Source organism: Mustelus asterias, chromosome 30, assembly GCF_964213995.1.
Source record: "Mustelus asterias chromosome 30, sMusAst1.hap1.1, whole genome shotgun sequence".
NCBI lineage: Eukaryota > Metazoa > Chordata > Chondrichthyes > Carcharhiniformes > Triakidae > Mustelus > Mustelus asterias.
In genome coordinates this window covers 18,220,876-18,240,303 of record NC_135830.1, presented here as the reverse complement: position 1 = coordinate 18,240,303, position 19,428 = coordinate 18,220,876, and the positions used below count along the sequence as shown (strand labels likewise).

Sequence of the window (19,428 nt, the reverse complement as noted above, 5' to 3'; positions counted from 1 at the left end):
GGAGCACCCGGAGGAAACCCACGCAGACACGAGGAGAATGTGCAAACTCCACACAGACCGTGACCCAAGCCGGGAATCGAATCCAGGTCCCTGGAGCTGTGAAGCAGCAGTGCTAACCACTGTGCTACCGTGCCGCTACCGTGTTCCTTGGGGTTAGTTTCTGCTGATGTTCATCAACTCCAGCCCAATTATAGGTGTTAATATTCTGAATAAAAATCAAATGAGTCAGCTTTGTGTAAACTGCCATCATATCTCTGAACTACGTTTGTTCATTTTGAAGGGCTCTCCCTCTCTCCTGCCTCCCTCCTCCATCCCCTCACGCCCAGCAACAAGTGTGAGCAGCTCGTGGAGCTTCATCACCTCCTCGAAAAAAACAACTTTGACTCAATGTCCTTTTTATCTCCTGCCCAACCTCCTTTTCCTCTTCCATGCCCTGGTCATCTCCCAAATCCATGTCCATCATTTCTGGAGCTCCATGTTTGAATCCTGCAGTAGATTCGTGTCCCTGTCACAGTACTGAAGCAGTTCTTCTCAAAGTCACAAATTCAATGCAATGTGAGTGTGACTCAGGGCGGCACGGTAGCACAGTGGTTAGCACTGCTGCTTCACAGCTCCAGGGTCCCGGGTTCGATTCCCGGCTCGGGTCACTGTCTGTGTGGAGTTTGCACATTCTCCCCGTGTCTGCGTGGGTTTCCTCCGGGTGCTCCGGTTTCCTCCCACAGTCCAAAGATGTGCGGGTTAGGTTGATTGGCCAGGTTAAAAATTGCCCCTTAGAGTTCTGAGATGCATAGGTTAGAGGGATTAGCAGGTAAAATATGTGGGGGTAGGGCCTGGGTGGGATTGTGGTCGGTGCAGACCTCTGACAAATTTCTTTCCACTCCTGTTCTTTTGTCTTTTTTTTAATGAGAGAACGTTGTGGTACAAATAACTTTAGATTCTTGGAGTCCGGAAGGCCATTCCTACCGAAGGCTGTGTGACTTGCAGATTGGACAAGCTGCCAAAGTCCAGTAGCTTCAGCATCTCCTTGGTATCTGGGTCCACCTCAATCATCTCCTGGTCCAGAGCGGTAACCTCTGGGACATAGTTATCCCTCCTCTCCCGCTCTTCTTCCTGCAGTTTGATGGAGATGCCTCGGACGGGCCCGCGCTGAATACGCTTCATTAAGTGTGTCACATACCCTGCAATTTTGTTGCGCAGTTTCTTGCTGGGGATGATGGCAATCTCCTCGCAGACCCTCTTGTTGGTGTGGAAGTCATTGCCAAGGCCGAATGGCCTCCTTCTGCACTGTAGGGTTTCTATGATCTATGAAACTCTTCCCTCATTGTCCATCTCACTCTGGGCGACACTGACAACTCACAATGCCCGGCTGATTGACGGCAGCTCCGGACCAATAGGAAGAGAGGGGGCAGGACTGGAGGACCGAGCGGGAGGACCGATTGGAGGCTGATCCTCCAATCAGAGTGAATGAAGGGCGGGGCTGGGAGTGGAGCATGCGCAGTGAGAGTAATGGCAATGGGGAGATGATTTGTTTGATTGCGCCCCGGGTGAGTGAAATAAATCGCTCTGAGCAGCAGCTATGGATCCCGCGGGTTGACGGAAAGGCTTCGTAAACGTGTCGTATAAGTTGCAAAGTCCAGAAAATCCCCTTCCCGGTCCCCGATAGCCCCGGAGCGGAGCCTCAATTTTTCCCCCAAATCTCGGGAGTTCGCGTCCGCCATTTTGCCTGTGGGCGACGTGCGACAGAGCGCATGCGCCGCCGCCACGTTTGTGAGGGGCAATGGGAGCGTGCGTGGCCGCCATGTTTGTAAGGGGCAATGTTCTTCAATGGGAACCACTTGTCCATCAAACTGCTTCACCAACATGTGAACAGACCGGTCGGTTCCGCCTCGGACAGTTGTCCCGGACAGGGATGGAGTCAATGGTCAGAGAGTGGAGTTTGCAGTGGGGGGACTGAAGACAATGACTTGAGTCTTCCCAAATTGGGCGGCACGGTAGCACAGTGGTTAGCACTGCTGCTTCACAGCTCCAGGGTCCCGGGTTCGATTCCCGGCTCGGGTCACTGTCTGTGTGGAGTTTGCACATTCTCCCCGTGTCTGCGTGGGTTTCCTCCGGGTGCTCCGGTTTCCTCCCACAGTCCAAAGATGTGCGGGTTAGGTTGATTGGCCGTGCTAAAAATTGCCCCTTAGAGTCCTGAGATGCGTAGGTTAGAGGGATTAGTGTGTAAATATGTAGAGAAACTGGGGTAGGGCCTGGGTGGGATTGTGGTCGGTGGTGACTCGATGGGCCGAATGGCCTCCTTCTGCACTGTAGGGTTTCTATGATTTCTATGATTAAATGCAGTAAATTTCTGCTCAGCTAGTTCTGGATGTCAGACATATCAGTTCCTCTCCAAGTCTGACTTTGAACTGATGGTTTTCACATTCACCTCTGGTCCTTCTAGGTGGTGGAGGTTGATGATTTTGGAGATTCCCTTATAGTTCAGGTTGTGTTTTGTATGAAGTGCGATTGAGCATTATGTCAGCAGCCAGGTATCACAGAATCTCGAGAGTTCAGAAGCAGGCCACTCAGCCCCTCGAGTCTGCACTGACCCAGACCCTATCCCTATAACCCCATGCATTTACCCTGCTAATCCCCCAAACCTGCACATCTTTGGACTGTGTGAGGGAACCGGGGCACCCAAAGCAAACCTACGCAGACACGGAAGTTCATAAACACCAAGTGGAGGCTGCAGAAAACACCCAAAACCCGCCATCTTTATAGGCAATGGGCAGCAGGGCGCATGCGCGCTCATCCTGCCCCAGGCAGCAGTAATTTGATTTGATTTATTATTGTCACATGTATGAATATACAGCGAAAAGTATTGTTTCTTGTGCGCTATACCTACAAAGCATGCCATGCATAGGGAAGGAAAAGACAGGGTGCAGAATGTACTAAATAAAAGCAAATTACTGCGGATGCTGGAATCTGAAACCAAAAGAGAAAATGCTGGAAAATCTCAGCAGGTCTGGCAGCATCTGTAAGGAGAGAAAAGAGCTGACGTTTCGAGTCCAGACGACCCTTTGTGCACAACGTACCAGGGGATAGAGAAGGATCGGCACGGTAGCACAGTGGTTAGCACTGCTGCTTCACAGCTCCAGGGTCCCGGGTTCGATTCCCGGCTCGGGTCACTGTCTGTGTGGAGTTTGCACATTCTCCTCGTGTCTGCGTGGGTTTCCTCCGGGTGCTCCGGTTTCTTCCCACAGTCCAAAGATGTGCGGGTTAGGTTGATTGGCCAGGTTAAAAAAATTGCCCCTTAAGAGTCCTGGGATGCGTAGGTTAGAGGGATTAGCGGGTAAAATATGTGAGGGTAGGGCCTGGGTGGGATTGTGGTCGGTGCAGACTCGATGGGCCGAATGGCCTCCTTCTGCACTGTAGGGTTTCTATGATTTCTATGATCAACTTAATGTGAGGTAGGTTCATTCAAAAGTCTGATGGCAGCAGGGAAGAAGCTGTTCTTGAGTTGGTTGGTACGTGTCCTCAGACTTTTGTATCATTCTCCTGATTGAAGAAGGGGAAGAGAGAATGTCTGGGGTGCATGGGGTCCTTAATTATGCTGGCTGTTTTTCCGAGGCAGCGAGACGTGTAGACAGAGTCAATGAATAGGAGGTTGGTTTGAGTGATGGATTGGGCTACATTCACAAACCGTTGTAGTTAATTGTGGTCTTGGACAGAACAGGAGCCATACCAAGCTGTGATACAATCAGAAAGAATGCCTTCTATGGTGCATCTGTAAAAGTTGGTGAGAGTTGAAGCGGCCATGCAAAATTTCCTTAGTCTCCTGAGAAAGTAGAGGTGTTGGTGGGCTTTCTTACCTATACCGTTAGTACGGAGGGACCAGTGCAGGTTGTTTGTGTTCTGGACACCTAAACATGTGAAGCTCAACCACTTCTACATCATGGTAGGACTAATTTAAATGTGGATTACAGGGTCAAAGGTAGGGTTCTGAAGACTGTGGAGGAACAGAGAGATCTTGGGGTCCATATCCACAGATCTCTAAAGGTTGCCACTCAAGTGGATAGAGCTGTGAAGAAGGCCTAGAGTGTGTTAGCTTTTATTAACAGGGGGTTGGAGTTTAAGAGCCGTGGGGTTATGCTGCAACTGTACAGGACCTTGGTGAGACCACATTTGGAATATTGTGTGCAGTTCTGGTCACCTCACTATAAGAAGGATGTGGAAGCGCTGGAAAGAGTGCAGAGGAGATTTACCAGGATGCTGCCCGGTTTGGAGGGTAGGTCTTATGAGGAAAGAACAAAGAACAATACAGCACAGGAACAGGCCCTTCGGCCCTCCAAGCCCGCGCCGCTCCCCGGTCGAGGATTGAATCCTGAATCCAGGATCCCCGCCCAATTTTCCAATTATCTACATCCTAATATCCTATCCACCGAGCTGTCCCTCACAGCTACGATGCTTTGTTCATCACAACCTATTAACTCACCCCCACCCCCCCATTCCAGACCATGTGATCTCCAGGGAGAGGCGAAAACCCAGAGTGAAAAACCCCAGGGCCAATATGGGGAAAAAAAAATCTGGGAAATTCCTCTCCGACCCCCTGAGGCGATCGAAACGAGTCCAGGAGATCACACTGGCCCTGATCAGAAAATGCTTCCCAACCCTATTCATTTCCACTTCTGCTTTACGAACACCATCTGAATTCCCTGCCCCCGAGACAGGTTCCCAACTATCCGCAGTCTCGCTCTGTACTGGCACCAGCAAGATGATCATAGAATGAAGCCTTGAAACGAGAAACAAAGAACAATTAGCCTGCGCCGCTCCCTGGTCCAAACTAGACCACTCTTTTGTATCCCTCCATTCCCACTCCGTTCATATAGCTGTCTAGATAAGTCTTAAACGTTCCCAGTGTGTCCGCCTCCAACACCTTGCCCGGCAACACATTCCAGGCCCCCACGACCCTCTGTGTAAAATATGTCCTTCTGATATCTGTGTTAAACCTCCCCCCCTTCACCTTGAACCTATGACCCCTCGTGAACGTCACCACCGACCCGGGGAAAAGCTTCCCACCGTTCACCCTATCTATGCCTTTCATAATTTTATACACCTCTATTAAGTCTCCCCTCATCCTCCGTCTTTCCAGGGAGAACAACCCCAGTTTCCCCAATCTCTCCTCATAACCAAGCCCCTCCATACCAGGCAACATCATGGTAAACCTCCTCTGTACTCTCTCCAAAGCCTCCACGTCCTTCTGGTCGTGTGGCGACCAGAACTGGACGCAGTATTCCAAATGCGGCCGAACCAACGTTCTATACATCTGCAACATCAGACCCCAACTTTTATACTCTATGCCCCGTCCTATAAAGGCAAGCATGCCATATGCCTTCTTCACCACCTTCTCCACCTGTGACGTCACCTTCAAAGATCTATGGACTTGCACACCCAGGTCCCTCTGCGTCTCTACACCCTTTATGGTTCTTCCATTTATCGTGTAGCTCCTCCCTACATTATTTCTACCAAAATGCATCACTTCGCATTTATCAGGATTGAACTCCATCTGCCATTTCTTTGCCCAAATTTCCAGCCTATCTATATCCTTCTGTAGCCTCTGACAATGTTCCTCACTATCTGCAAGTCCTGCCAGTTTTGTGTCGTCCGCAAACTTACTGATCACCCCAGTTACTTCTTCTTCCAGATCATTTATATAAATCACAAACAGCAGAGGTCCCAATACAGAGCCCTGCGGAACACCACTAGTCACAGGCCTCCAGCCGGAAAAAGACCCTTCCACTACCACCCTCTGTCTTCTATGACCAAGCCAGTTCTCCACCCATCTAGCCACCTCCCCCTTTATCCCATGAGATCCAACCTTTTTCACTAGCCTACCATGAGGGACTTTGTCAAACGCTTTACTAAAGTCCATATAGACAACATCCATAGCCCTTCCTTCGTCAACCATTCTGGTCACTTCTTCAAAAAACACCACCAGGTTAGTGAGGCATGACCTCCCTCTCACAAAACCATGCTGACTATCGTTAATGAGTTTATTCCTTTCTAAATGCGCATACATCCTATATCTAAGAATCGTCTCCAACAACTTCCCCACCACGGACGTCAAGCTCACCGGCCTATAATTACCCGGGTTATCCTTCCTACCCTTCTTAAATAACGGGACCACATTGGCTATCCTCCAATCCTCTGGGACCTCACCTGCGTCCAGTGACGAGACAAAGATTTGCGTCAGAGGCCCAACGATTTCACCTCTCATCTCCCTAAGCAGCCTTGGATAGATTCCATCAGGCCCTGGGGATTTGTCAGTCTTTATATTCTCTAACAAACCTAACACTTCCTCCTTTGTAATGGAGATTTTCTCCAACGGTTCAACACTCCCCTCCGAGACACTCCCAGTCAACACATCCCTCTCCTTTGTGAATACCGACGCAAAGTATTCATTTAGGATCTCCCCTACTTCTTTGGGCTCCAAGCATAAGTCCCCACGATGGTGGAGGGAGTTAGGGCTGTTCTCTCTGGAGCGGAGGAGGCTGAGGGGAGACTTAATAGAGGTGTATAAAATGATGAAGGGGATAGATAGAGTGAACGTTCAAAGACTATTTCCTCGGGTGGATGGAGCTATTACAAGGGGGCATAACTATAGGGTTCATGGTGGGAGATATAGGAAGGATATCAGAGGTAGGTTCTTTACGCAGAGAGTGGTTGGGGTGTGGAATGGACTGCCTGCAGTGATAGTGGAGTCAGACACTTTAGGAACATTTAAGCGGTTATTGGATAGGCACATGGAGTACACCAGGATGATAGGGAGTGGGATAGCTTGATCTTGGTTTCAGATAAAGCTCGGCACAACATCGTGGGCCGAAGGGCCTGTTCTGTGCTCATAAAATCATAGAAACCCTACAGTGCAGAAAGAGGCCATTCGGCCCATCGAGTCTGCACCGACCACAATCCCACCCAGGCCCTATCCCCATATCCCCACATATTTACTCGCTAATCCCTCTAACCTATGCATCCCGGGACACTAAGGGGCAATTTTACCATGGCCAATTAACCTAACCCGCACATCTTTGGACTGTGGGAGGAAACCGGAGCACCCGGAGGAAACCCACGCAGACACAGGAAGAACGTGCAAACTCCACACAGACAGTGACCCAAGCCGGGAATCGAACCCAGATCCCTGGAGCTGTGAAGCAGCAGTGCTAACCACTGTGCTACCGTGCCGCCCTGTGCTGTACTGTTCTATGTTCTATCCCCATTGATATAGATAGGGGCATGTTCTCCTCTACGCTTCCTGTAGTCGATGACTATCTCCTTCGTCTTGCTGACATTGAGGGAGAAATTATTGCCATCACACCAATTCACCAGATTCCCTACCTCTTTCCCGTACCATGTCTCGTCATTGTTTGAGATCCGATGCACTATGGAGGACAGAATGTTGTGAATTTCTCGACTGAACTCACACTGATGGCTTTTGGAAACTCACTGGGAATTAGAAGGGGAGCATTTACACACATGAAGCTCAAACCAAGTGGAATCTTTGTACCTTCTCAGTTGATAGCCTGGACTGACACTGACTGATTTGTTTTTCAACAGGATATTTAATGAAGACTGGAAACTCAATCCAAGTATCACATCAATATCTGACAAGAGTCACTCGATCCATCAGGACCTTAATATCATTGGATTTTGAGCATGGACGGAAGCAGCACTGTTCAGATTGTGGCGGAACCGTGGAAATGTGTCGACTGTGGGAAGAGATTCAATTACCCTTCCAAACTGGAAATCCATCGACGCAGTCACACCGGGGAGAGGCCGATCATCTGCCCCAAGTGTGGGAAGGGGTTCACTCAGTCGTCTGCTCTGCAGAAGCACCTGCGGGTTCACTCTGGGGAGAGGCCGTTCACCTGCTCTGATTGTGGGAAGGGATTCACTCAGTCATCCCACCTGCAGACGCACAGGAGAGTTCACACTGGGGAGAGGCCGTTCACCTGCTCTGAATGTGGGATGGGGTTCATTAACTTGACAAACCTGCAGACACACAAGAGACTCCACAGTCAGGAGAAGTCGTTTATCTGCTCCAAGTGTGGGAAAGAATTCACTCAGTCGTTCGACCTGCTGACGCACCAGCAAGTTCACACCGGGGAGAAACCATTCATCTGTACCGAGTGTGGGAAGAGATTCGCTAAGTCATCCTACCTCCTGAGGCACCAACATGTTCACACAGCCAAGACCTTGCTTATATGTACCGACTGCGGGAAGTCCTATGGCAGTTCCCAGGACCTGAAGTCCCATCAACGTATTCACGCTGATGAGAGACCATTTGGATGCCCTCGCTGTGAGGCACGTTTCAGGCGATCAAACGACCTCCTGGTGCACCAGCGCAGTCACACTGGAGAGAGGCCGTTCTCTTGCTCTGTTTGTGGAAAGGGCTTCACTCAGTCGTCCAACTTACTGAGACACCAGCAGGTTCACACTAGGCAAAGGGCTGCTCAATTGCCCTGACGTTGGTCGAATTAACCGAAACACCATCACGTGCATACTTCTGAAAGACGTCAGTCAGCTGCATGTTTGTGGGATCTTGCTGTGTGTAAATTGGCCGCTGTGTTTCCGACATTACAACAGTGACTACACTTCAAAAGTACTTCATTGGCTATAAAGCTCTTTGGGACGCCCTGTGATGGTGAAAGGCGCTATAGAAATGCAAGGTTTTAAAATTGAAGATTTCTGTTCTCTGATCTTGTTAGCTGGAACTGAGTTGATTTCAGCCACCCCCAGATTACCATTGAATAAATTCACTTTGGTTCAGACAAGACTTTAACCAATTAAGGCAGAATTCTCTGGATAGTAAATTTAAAAAGAAGTTTATTCAATGAAAAAGGTTTTCTGAACAACTTTAAGACATCGATTTTTACAACTTCATGCGGGTGATCAGTCCATAGACGCGTAACCCTCTCTGGCTCCACCTTTGACAGGAATTCTTGTGGAATTCAGCCTCGGGAGTCTGGCTCCTTCTTTGACAGGAATTTTCCTGGAACTCAGCCTCGGGAGTCTTGGCTGGCAAGGAAGACCTTCAGAACCTCTACTTTTATCCTCAAAGTGACCATTACCACACGTCGGAGTTGGGCCTGTTGTTACATGACAATTGATCAATTTGGTCACCAGATTAATTTAATTGGATCCCCAATTACGTACACCACCTTCTCTCATTATCTTAGACAGGAATACAAGAGAACTAGTTCATATTATCCCTTTATCTGATTCTATACAATTCCTTATTCACAGTTTCAAAATGTTGAGGCTAATCAGAGCCTTAGCAAGGCCGCGACAGAGAACCTGGTGAGAATATTTACTCCGAATGAGTTAGAATTAAACTTATTCCAGGACTGGCTGGTGTTCAGTAGCTGAGATTCCTGAATCTGTAAAGAGGGGTTCTGACCAATTAACAAACAGTGGTAGGTAGTTAGTTAAGAAGCATTCGCAGGCATTGTTTAAATTATTTTATCATAAATTTGTGATAAGAACTGTGAGGGACTTGTGACCTGATAGTCGGTGAAGTGACGGTTTACTCCAAGTAGCACTGGACTGAAAAGTGGACCTCTGAGAGTAGATTCTAATGGTTATAATCCTACCCAAGCATGGCCAGTGAAAAACCAGAGCTCGAGTGGGGACCGGACAGGCCTCTTACCTGTCATTTGGAAACTAAGAATAAGAAACTTATCGATACAATGATAAGAGAATAGAGACAATCTTTCGAGTCTGGATGACAATTCATAACAGCTCTTATAAAGGGTCATCCAGACTCGAAACGTTGGCTCTATTCTCTCTCCACAGATGCTGTCAGACCCGCTGAGATTTTCCAGCATTTTCTGGGGTTTTTTCAGATTCCAGCATCCGCAGTATTTTACTTTTATGATAAAATGATTAGTTCTGATTGGAATCCTCACGACCCTCCCGCAAAACAGAGGGAGCAGTGGCAAAGGGAGAAAAAGGATAAGGATGATAAAGTCTGGGTTCTGATTCTCCGAGCCCATGTAGAATCAACAAAATGAGTGAACCAGTTTATAAAGAACAGAAGTTACCCATCCCTGACATAAACTGATCATATTAAAATAATTAGGTTGAGGAATATAACTAAAAAATTAATAGATGAGGTTTAAAATCAACTTTGTTTTGTTGTTAGGGAAGTTTTTTAAACTTGTGTAAAGTGATGTAATTGTGCGCCAATTTTTTTCTGCTCACTCCCCACCCCTTTAGGTTCTGTAGAAAAGTTAACCCTTTCAGCAGACAGTTCATTTGTTTTTAAATCGCCCGAAAACTCGTGTCGATTTTAGTTTATAATTGAAGATTTATGGGAATTGGCTAAGATGGGCTTTTGACATTTTTAAAGTATAAAAAAGTGGTCTTGAGAAGGCAATTTGGTAGAGAGAGGTGGAGGGAGATATGTTTACAGAGAGGTGTGGAGACCTGTTGGTTTTACAATTTATCCATGTTTTCGGAGCCGTCACTTCATGTCCTGGTCTGAGAGGGATGGAGAGAAGTCTGTTCAATTGTTAATGTTAATCTTTCTCTATTAAGTCTTAATCGACACTTTGCTTTTTATCTTTCTGACTTGTTACATTTTTAATGATTAATAAACTTTCTGAATTAACCATTTAAAGTGTTCTTTCTTGCCGTATGGTTAAGTCACTGGAACCTGGTGTGATTTACGATGAGGGAGGTTATTGCAAACAAGATGATCCCCATAAATCTTAGTTCAAATAAATCAAAGTTCCTACAAATGGAATGTTATCCTTTATTACGAGAGAAATTGAACATAAAAGTAAAGATGTTCTGCTTCAGTTATACAGGGCGTTGCTGAGACTGCATCTTGAACACTGGGTGCAGCTTTATCTCCTATTTAAGAAATGATACAAATGCATTGAGAGTGGTTCAGAGGAGGTTTAATAGATTGCTTCCCAATTCTTGACCCTCACAGGATAAGTTTTGTCCGAATTTCTTTGTCTTCAGCTCTGACAAACGGTGAACCTGACTCCAAATGTTGCCTCCATTCTCTCTCTACAGATGCTGTCAGACTTGCTGAGATTGTCCAGCATTTTCTGTTTTTGTTTCAGATTCCAACAACAGCAGAATTTTGCCTTTATCCCAATTCTTGTCGGATAAGGGAATCAAAAGTATCGGGTGTAGAACGAGAATGTGGAACTCAACACAAACAGATCAGCCATGATCTAAATAAATGGGGGAGCAGACTCAAAGGGCAAAATGGCCGACTTCTGCTCCGATGTCGAATGTTGGTCACAAATTCCTGAGAATTGTGAACCAAGGCTGGAAGATTCGCCTTCCTTGTGTTAGTGGGAAAATGTCCAGGAGAACCATCACTGTGAAAGACATCCATCATTATGAAGTACCTCGAAGTACTGGGCGGCACGGTAGCACAGTGGTTAGCACTGCTGCTTCACAGCCCCAGGGACCTGGGTTCGATTCCCGGCTTGGGTCACTGTCTGTGTGGAGTTAGCACATTCTCCTCGTGTCTGCGTGGGTTTCCTCCGGGTGCTCCGGTTTCCTCCCACAGTCCAAAGATGTGCGGGTTAGGTTGATTGACCATGCTAAAAAATTGCCCCTTAGTGTCCTGGGATGCGTAGGTTAGAGGGATTAGTGCGTAAAATATGTAGGGATATGGGGGTAGGGCCTGGGTGGGATTGTGGTCGGTGCAGACTCGATGGGCCGAATGGTCTCTTTCTGTGCTGTAGGGTTTCTAAGATTCTTTCTAAGAAAGGCTAGTCATGGCACGAATCAATTCCAGTCTCCCGGACTACCTGGATCCACTACAGTTTGCCTACCGCCGCAACAGGTCCACAGCAGACGCCATCTTCCTGGCCCTGCACTCAACCCTGGAACACCTAGATAACAAGGACACCTATGTCAGACTCCTATTTATTGACTACAGCACAGCCTTCAACACCATTATTCCCACCAAACTCCGTGGCCTGGGCTTCCGCACCTCCCTCTGCGACTAGATCCTGAACTTCCGAACTCACAGACCACAATCAGTAAGGATAGGCAACAACACCTCCTCCATGATCATCCTCAACACCAATGCCCCTGAGTTCTCAGCCCCAACTATACTCCTTATACACCTATGACTGAGTGGCCAAATTCCCCTCCAATTCGATTTTCAAGTTTGTTGACGACACCACCGTAGTGGGTGGGATCTCAAACAATGACGAGACAGAGAACAGGAATGAGATAGACAGTCTGGTGAACTGGTGCGGCAACAATAATCTCTCTCTCAATGTCAACAAAACTATGGAGATTGGCATCGACTTCAGGAAGCGTAAAGGAGAACATGCCCCTGTCTACATCAACGGGGACGAAGTAGAAAGGGTCAAGAGCTTCAAGTTTTTAGGTGTCCAGATCACCAACAACCTGTCCTGGTCCCCCCATGCCGACACTATAGTTAAGAAAGCCTACCAACGCCTCAATTTTCTCAGACGACTAAGGAAATTTGGCATGCCAGCTACGACTCTCACCAACCTTTACAGATGCACCATAGAAAGCATTTTTTCTGGTTGTATCACAGCTTGGTATGGCTCATGCTCTGCCCAAGACCACAAGGAACTATAAAAGTTAGTGAATGTAGCCCAATCCATCACGCAAACCAGCCTCCCATCCATTGAGTCTGTCTACACTTCCCGCTGCCTCGGCAAAGCAGCCAGCATAATCAAGGACCCCATGCACCACAGACATTCTCTCTTCTACCTTCTTCCATCGGGAAAAAGATACAAAAGTCTGAGGTCACGTACCAACCGACTCAAGAACAGCTTCTTCCCTGCCGCTGTCAGACTTTTGAATGGACCTACCTTGCATTAAGTTGATCTTTCTCTACACCCCTAGCTATGACTGCAACACTACATTCTGCACTCTCTTGTTTCCTTCTCTATGAACAGTATGCTTTTCTGTATAGTGGACAAGAAACAATACTTTTCACTGTCTGTAAATACATGTGACAATAATAAATCAAATCAAATCAAGCTCTGGGATTAAAGGTTGACAGACTGGAAAAGGAAATCAATGGAAATAAACCCTCGAGGAGTGAAGAATCACTTTGGACTCATTCTTGGAGAATTGAGTGCCAACATTCCAAGGCAGAGTAAAATATAACCGTTGAGTGGGAAATTTGATTGTGTTAAGAGTCAAAGGGAACAGTTTAATTTTACAGTTTAAGGGATATTTTCCCTACAAAAAAGTGTTCAGACTGCACCCTTAAATGTCAGCCATCTCCTGGGGAAACCAGCCCTTTAATTGTGAACATTTGGAAAGAGCCATCCTTTTAGCCAGACAAATAAATGTGTCAAATTAAGGGAGCAAAGGATGTCAATGTCTTTAAGAGAGAGAGAGAGAGACCTGGACCAACCTTTCCAGAGTCTGCACCCTCCCTGGATTCACTTCCTTTCCCTTCAGTTGCTGCAAGTCCCCAATTTCCCCCAGAATGGGAAAAAAGGAAAGGGGGGAGAAAAGAAAGTGTTTTACTCGCAGATGCTGGCAACAGGGGGAAGTTTGAGTCCATCTGAAACTCAATCTTCATTCACACAAAGCCGGCGCTCTGATTGGCTGGAGGACCAGAGTCCTTCCGGTCCTCCAACTCTTCCCATTGGCCAGAGCTGGTGATGGGGAGTGAATCAAAAGTGCGCATCTGCGGATGTTTTGAGTGAATGCGCATGTGTGGGACGGGCACCAAGACAAAGCCGGCGCACTGACCATTGTCTGTCCGGGCCTTTCCCATTGGACAACAGCTCAGCGCAGCTGGAGGGCAAAGTCCCGCCCACCCCCAGGTGGGGCTCCGCCCCTCATTGTCCGTCTGCGGGGGATTGACCAATGGGAACTCTGGAGGACCGGAAGGACTCTGTTCCGGTTGCTGCCTCTCACCGGCTCTGGCCAATGGGAAGAGACGGCGGAACGGAAGGACTCTGCTCCTCCAGCCAATCACAGCTCCCCCATTGTCTGAATGCGGAAGTGGACAATGAGCTTGTTCACCTGTTCATTCCTGCCCAGCAAAGCTGCTGCTCTCTCTCTGAATGAAGATTGAGCTTCAGACAGGCTCAAATTTCCTTGTGTCGCCAACATCTGTGAGTAAAACACTTTCTTTTCTCCCCTTTTCCATTTCCTTTTTTTCATTCTGGGGGGAAATTGTTGACTTGCAGAAACTGATCACGAGAAAAAGAAGCAAGAGTGGCCGCCAGGCCCTTCAAGCCTCTCCCGCCTGTGCCATTTCTCCATAGCCTTCTATTCCCCAATCTATCAAACATTTATCCACCTCCACTTTAAATACTTCTAATGATCCAGCCTCCACTTCCCTTTGGAGCAGAAAATTCCAGAGCTTCATCATCCTCTGTGAGAAGACATTTCTGCGCATCTCAGTTTTAAATGACCGACCCTTTACCTTGTTCGACACTCTCCCACTGTGAAAATATCTCACCATCTACCCTGTAAAGACCCCTCAGGATCTTATATGTTTCAATAAAGTCACCTATTTGTCTTCAAAACTTCAATGAATACAGAGCTAGACAATTTATGCTCTCTTGATCGAACAACCCTCTCATCCCAGGAATTAACCTGGTGAATCTCCAATGTTCCTAAATCCTTGTTTAATTAAGGTGTTCAAAACTGTACGCAGTATTCCAGGTGAGGCCTCACCAACACCCTGTGCAGTTCTACAAAACTTCCCTGTTTTTAAACTCCAATCCCTTTGCAATAAAGGTCAAAATTCCATTTTCCTTCTTACCAACTGTGGGACCTGCCTGCTAGCTTTTTATGATCCATGCACAAGAACATTTAGATCTCTCTGTCATTCACTCACCTACAGCATCTCTCCATGTCGATAATCTGCCTTTTGATTCTTTCTACTGAAATACATTATCTCACACTTTCCCATGTTAAACTCCATTTGCCAGGTTTTTGTCCCCCAATCTATCTATATCCCACTGCAGAATCAAAATATCCTCATCACAACATGTCCTTCCAACTATCTTCATATCATTTGGAAATCTGACATTTCTGTTCCTTTCTCCAGGTCAAACCTCCACTAGTTACATCTTTCCACTCTGAAAATGACCCATTTATTCCAACTCTGTTTTCTATGTGACGACTAGTTTTCAATCCATGCTTACACACTTCCACCAATTCCATGGGCTTTTACTTTATGCGCCAGCCTCTTATGCGGCCCCTTGACAAATGCCTTTTGGAAATCATAGAATCCCTGGAGGAGGCCATTTGACCTGTCGAGTCTGCACCAACTCTCCAACAGAGCATCTTTCCCAGGCCCTATCCCCATAACCACACATTTTTTATCCCACTAATCCCCTAATCTCCATCTTTTTGAACAGAGAGAGGCAATTTTAGCACGTCCAATCAACCTAACCCACACATCTTTGGACTATGGGAGGAAACCGGAGCACCCAGGGGAAACCTACGCAGACACGGGGAGAATGTGCAAATTCCACACAGACTGTCACCCAAGGCCGGAATTGAAGCCAGGTCCCTGGCGCTGTGAGCCAATAGTGCTAACCACCGTGCCACCCTATCTAAATACACTACATCTACACATTGCTCTCGATCTACTCTACCTCTTACATCCTCCAAGAATTTGAGCAAATTTGTCAAACATGATTTATCTTTCATAAAAGCATGTTGACTTGGTTTGATTTTAATCAACTTTCCTAAATGATTAGCCATTTCCTCTTTGATTATTGATTCCAGCGTCTTACCAAGAATAGATGTTAAACTAACTGGCTTATAGTTCCCTGCCTTCTGCCTTTCTCCCTTTTTTAACAAGGGAATCACGTTGGCTGTCTTCCAACCTTCTGATATCCTCCCAGAATTTAGCGAGTTCTGAAAAATTTCAACCAGTGTTCACTACCTCTTCAGCAACCTCCACTGAAAGCCTTGTGTGCAGTTCATTGGGTCCTCGCGACTTGTCCGCCGTTAGCGACTGAAGGGAAAGGTCATGAGTCCAGTCTGTATAATCCACATTTATGGTCCAGTCATATAGACATATGGCAGCCTGCACGGAGATTTCCAGCTCTCTCTTCCTGTCCAGGACAGGAAGCAGTGAGCTTGGATCTGTCAATCAACACCTTCAGGAGAATTGGGAGGGTGAATATTAGATACAGCAGAGTGAGAATGGAGGGAGAGTGTGTGGGATGGAGATTTACAGCTTTTGGGGAATGAGAGGGGAAAAAATGTTCCACAGAAACTAGAATTGTCTGTTCTGAATTTCGATTCTGTGCTGACGGTCATGACTTTTGTAAACTCATTTTACAGGATATCAGAAGGTGAGGATTAACAGACAGAAATCTCAAACCAAACGTCACATCAACATCTGACATCCTGACTCAATTCATCGTGACCTGAATATATCAACCTTTGAACCCAGAAGGAGAAATGTTTCTCTGTTCTGTCTGTTACAGAAGATTTTAAACATCAGTGTGACTGGAAAAGCACCGAGACACACACACAAACGCACACACAAACAAACACACAAACACACACCTGAGTGAGAGTGTTCCAGTGCAGTGAGTGTGGAAAGAGCTTTAACCAGTTACACAGCCTGAAAATACATCGCAGCATTCACAGCGGGGAGAGACTGTACCCGTGTTCTGTGTGAGATTTAACTGATTGTTTAACCTGGAAAGTCACAAGGACACCCCCACCATGGAGAAACCGTGGAAATGTGGGGACTGTGGGAAGGGATACATGTGCCCATCTGATTTGGAAACTCATAAACGCAATCACACCGGGGAGAGACCATTCACCTGCTCTGTGTGTGAGAAGGGATTCATTCGATTATCCCATCTGCTGAGACACAAAATCAGTCACACCAATGCGAGACCCTTTAAATGCTCTGACTGTGGGAGCGGTTTCAACAGCTCTTGGGAACTGGTGTCCCACCAGCGAGTTCACACTGAGGAGAGACCGTTCAGCTGCTCTCACTGCACAATGAGATTTAGATGGTCATCCAACCTGCGGGATCACCAGCGAGTTCACACTGAGGAGAGACCATTCAGCTGCTCTCATTGCACAAAGAGATTCAGAAAGTTATCCAACCTCCGGAGACACCAGCGATTTCACAGCGGGGAGAGACCTTTCACCTGTTCTGTGTGTGGGAAGGGATTCATTGAGTCGACGCACCTGCGCAGACACCAGCGAGTTCACAAGTGATGACGGGGGTTGGATTCTGCTGTTATTGCTGCTGTTAATCACATCCAGGACTGAAACATGTTCATTCTGACAGTGGGTGAAGTGGGAGGGTCGGAGGGTTTCTTTCTGCTGGACTGGCCGGTCTCACGACTTTGCTTCCAGTGGGCTGATGCTCTTTGAGCCTGGGAGAGCACATTTCCACTGAAATGACCCACAAAAGCTGATGGAGGACATTTATTTTATCCTGGACAGTAAATAGTGTTTTCCCCCCCACTGCAGGTAGATCTAAAATAAATACATTTGTCTCTGTTCCATTGAGTCTACAGCACAGGGCCGGGCCAGTCGGTTCAATTGGTCTGTGTCAGTATTTATGCTCCACATGAGCCTCCACCCACCCCTCTTCATCTCCCCCCATCAGCATATCCTTCTATTCCTTTCTCCCTCATGTATGTATCCAGCTTCCCCTTCAATGTGTTCATGCTGTTCACCTCAACCACTCGCTGGGTAAAGAGGTAGTGAGTTCCACATTCTCACCACTCGCTGGGTAAAGAGGTTTCTCCTGAATTCCCTATTGGATTATTGAACCCCTTCATAATTTTAAAGACTTCCGTCAGGTCACCCTTCAGTCTCTCTTTTCCAGAGAAATGCAACCCCAGCCTTTCCTGAGGGTTTAATGCTTTCAGTTCTGGGATTATTCTTGTGAATCTTTTTTGCTCCTTCTCCAGTGTCTCTATTTCCTTTTTCTCAATGGAGATCACAAATGTTGACAGTGCTCCCAGTGTAGTCTAACCCTGGTTCTAAACAAGTTGGAAGTCTCACAACACCAGGTTAAAGTCCAACAGGTTTATTTGGTAGCAAATACCATTCGCTTTCGGAGCGCTGCTCCTTCGTCAGATGGAGTGGAAATCTGCTCTCAAACAGGGCACAGAGACACAAAATCAAGTTACAGAATACTGATTAGAATGCGAATCCCTAAAACTAAACAAGTTGAACAGAACCTCCCTGCGTGTCAATTCTTTCCCTATACAATGGAACCCTATACATGGGTCCCACACTTTAGGAAAGATGTGATGTTCCTGGAGAGGGTGCAGAGGAGATTTCTGAGAATGACTCCAGGGATGAGGGATTTCAGTGAGTTGGAGAGACTGGAGCAGCTGAAATTTCTCTTTAGATCAGACAGGTATTAAGCTCGGGAATGGGCCAATACAGCCCATGCCGGCTTTGTGTGGATTAAATCATTGCCCCGTTCCATCTCCATATTCCTGTAGGTTTATTTCCACTTTCCCAATGAAAACTTCCACCTTCTCTGCTTCTACTCCTTTCTTTATTTATGTATGTATAATTGTTAGTCACAGGTAAGGGTTACATTAACACTGCAATGAAGTTGCTGTGAAATTCCCCTAGTCGCCACAGTCCGGCGCCTGTTCAGGTCAATCCACCTAACCAGCACATCTTTCAGAATATGGGAGGAAACCGAACCATCTGGAGGAAACCCATGCAGACACGGGGAGAACGTGCAAACTCCACACAGACATTCATAGAAATCATAGAAACCCTACAGTGCAGAAGGAGGCCATTCGGCCCATCGAGTCTGCACCGACCACAATCCCACCCAGACCCTACCCCGCATATTTTACCCACTAATCCCTCTAACCTATGCATCTCAGGACTCTAAGGGGCAATCTTTAACCTGGCCAATCAACCTAACCTGCACATCTTTGGACTGTGGGAGGAAACCGGAGCACCCGGAGGAAACTCACGCAGACGCGAGGAGAATGTGCAAACTCCACACAGACAGTGACCCAAGCCGGGAATCGAACCCAGGACCCTGGAGCTGTGAAGCAGCAGTGCTAACCACTGTGCTACCGTGCCGCCTGCTAACCACTGTGCTACCGTGCCGCCTCTTGAAGGAAGTGGGTTCCGGGTCATTGCCATTCACTTTACACTCACGCAAGCCTCCTAGAGCCCAGAAGGAGTCCATTTGGCCCATTTTGCCCATGCCAGCTCTTTGCACTCATTTAATTCCATTGCTGGACTAGTTCATTTTCTTTCCATGAATGTGTCGAATTTCCTTTTGGAAGTACAGTCCAATCAGCTTCCAGCACCTTTTACACGCAGTGAATTCCAAATCACAACAACTCGCTGTGGTTTAAAACAAATAATTCTGGACAGTGGAGTTTCACAGTGTGTTCGAAATGGTGTCAACAACATGGTTATTAAATGAAATTAACACTC

General features: G+C 47.0%; 2 protein-coding genes across 2 annotated transcripts; both read left to right on the top strand.

Annotated features, from left to right (window-relative positions):
* The first annotated feature begins 1,490 nt into the window (after nt 1-1,490).
* LOC144480814 (uncharacterized) lies at nt 1,491-10,652 on the top strand. Its single transcript, XM_078200428.1, has 2 exons — nt 1,491-1,544; nt 7,594-10,652. Exon 2 carries the CDS (start codon nt 7,693-7,695, stop codon nt 8,500-8,502), a length of 810 nt encoding a protein of 269 aa, XP_078056554.1. The 5' UTR covers nt 1,491-1,544; nt 7,594-7,692; the 3' UTR covers nt 8,503-10,652.
* A 3,278-nt stretch (nt 10,653-13,930) lies between these two features.
* LOC144480842 (uncharacterized) lies at nt 13,931-19,427 on the top strand. Its single transcript, XM_078200464.1, has 2 exons — nt 13,931-14,123; nt 16,318-19,427. The coding sequence occupies exon 2, from the start codon at nt 16,708-16,710 to the stop codon at nt 17,212-17,214; it is 507 nt and encodes a 168-aa protein (XP_078056590.1). The 5' UTR covers nt 13,931-14,123; nt 16,318-16,707; the 3' UTR covers nt 17,215-19,427.
* The last annotated feature ends 1 nt before the right edge of the window (nt 19,428 follows it).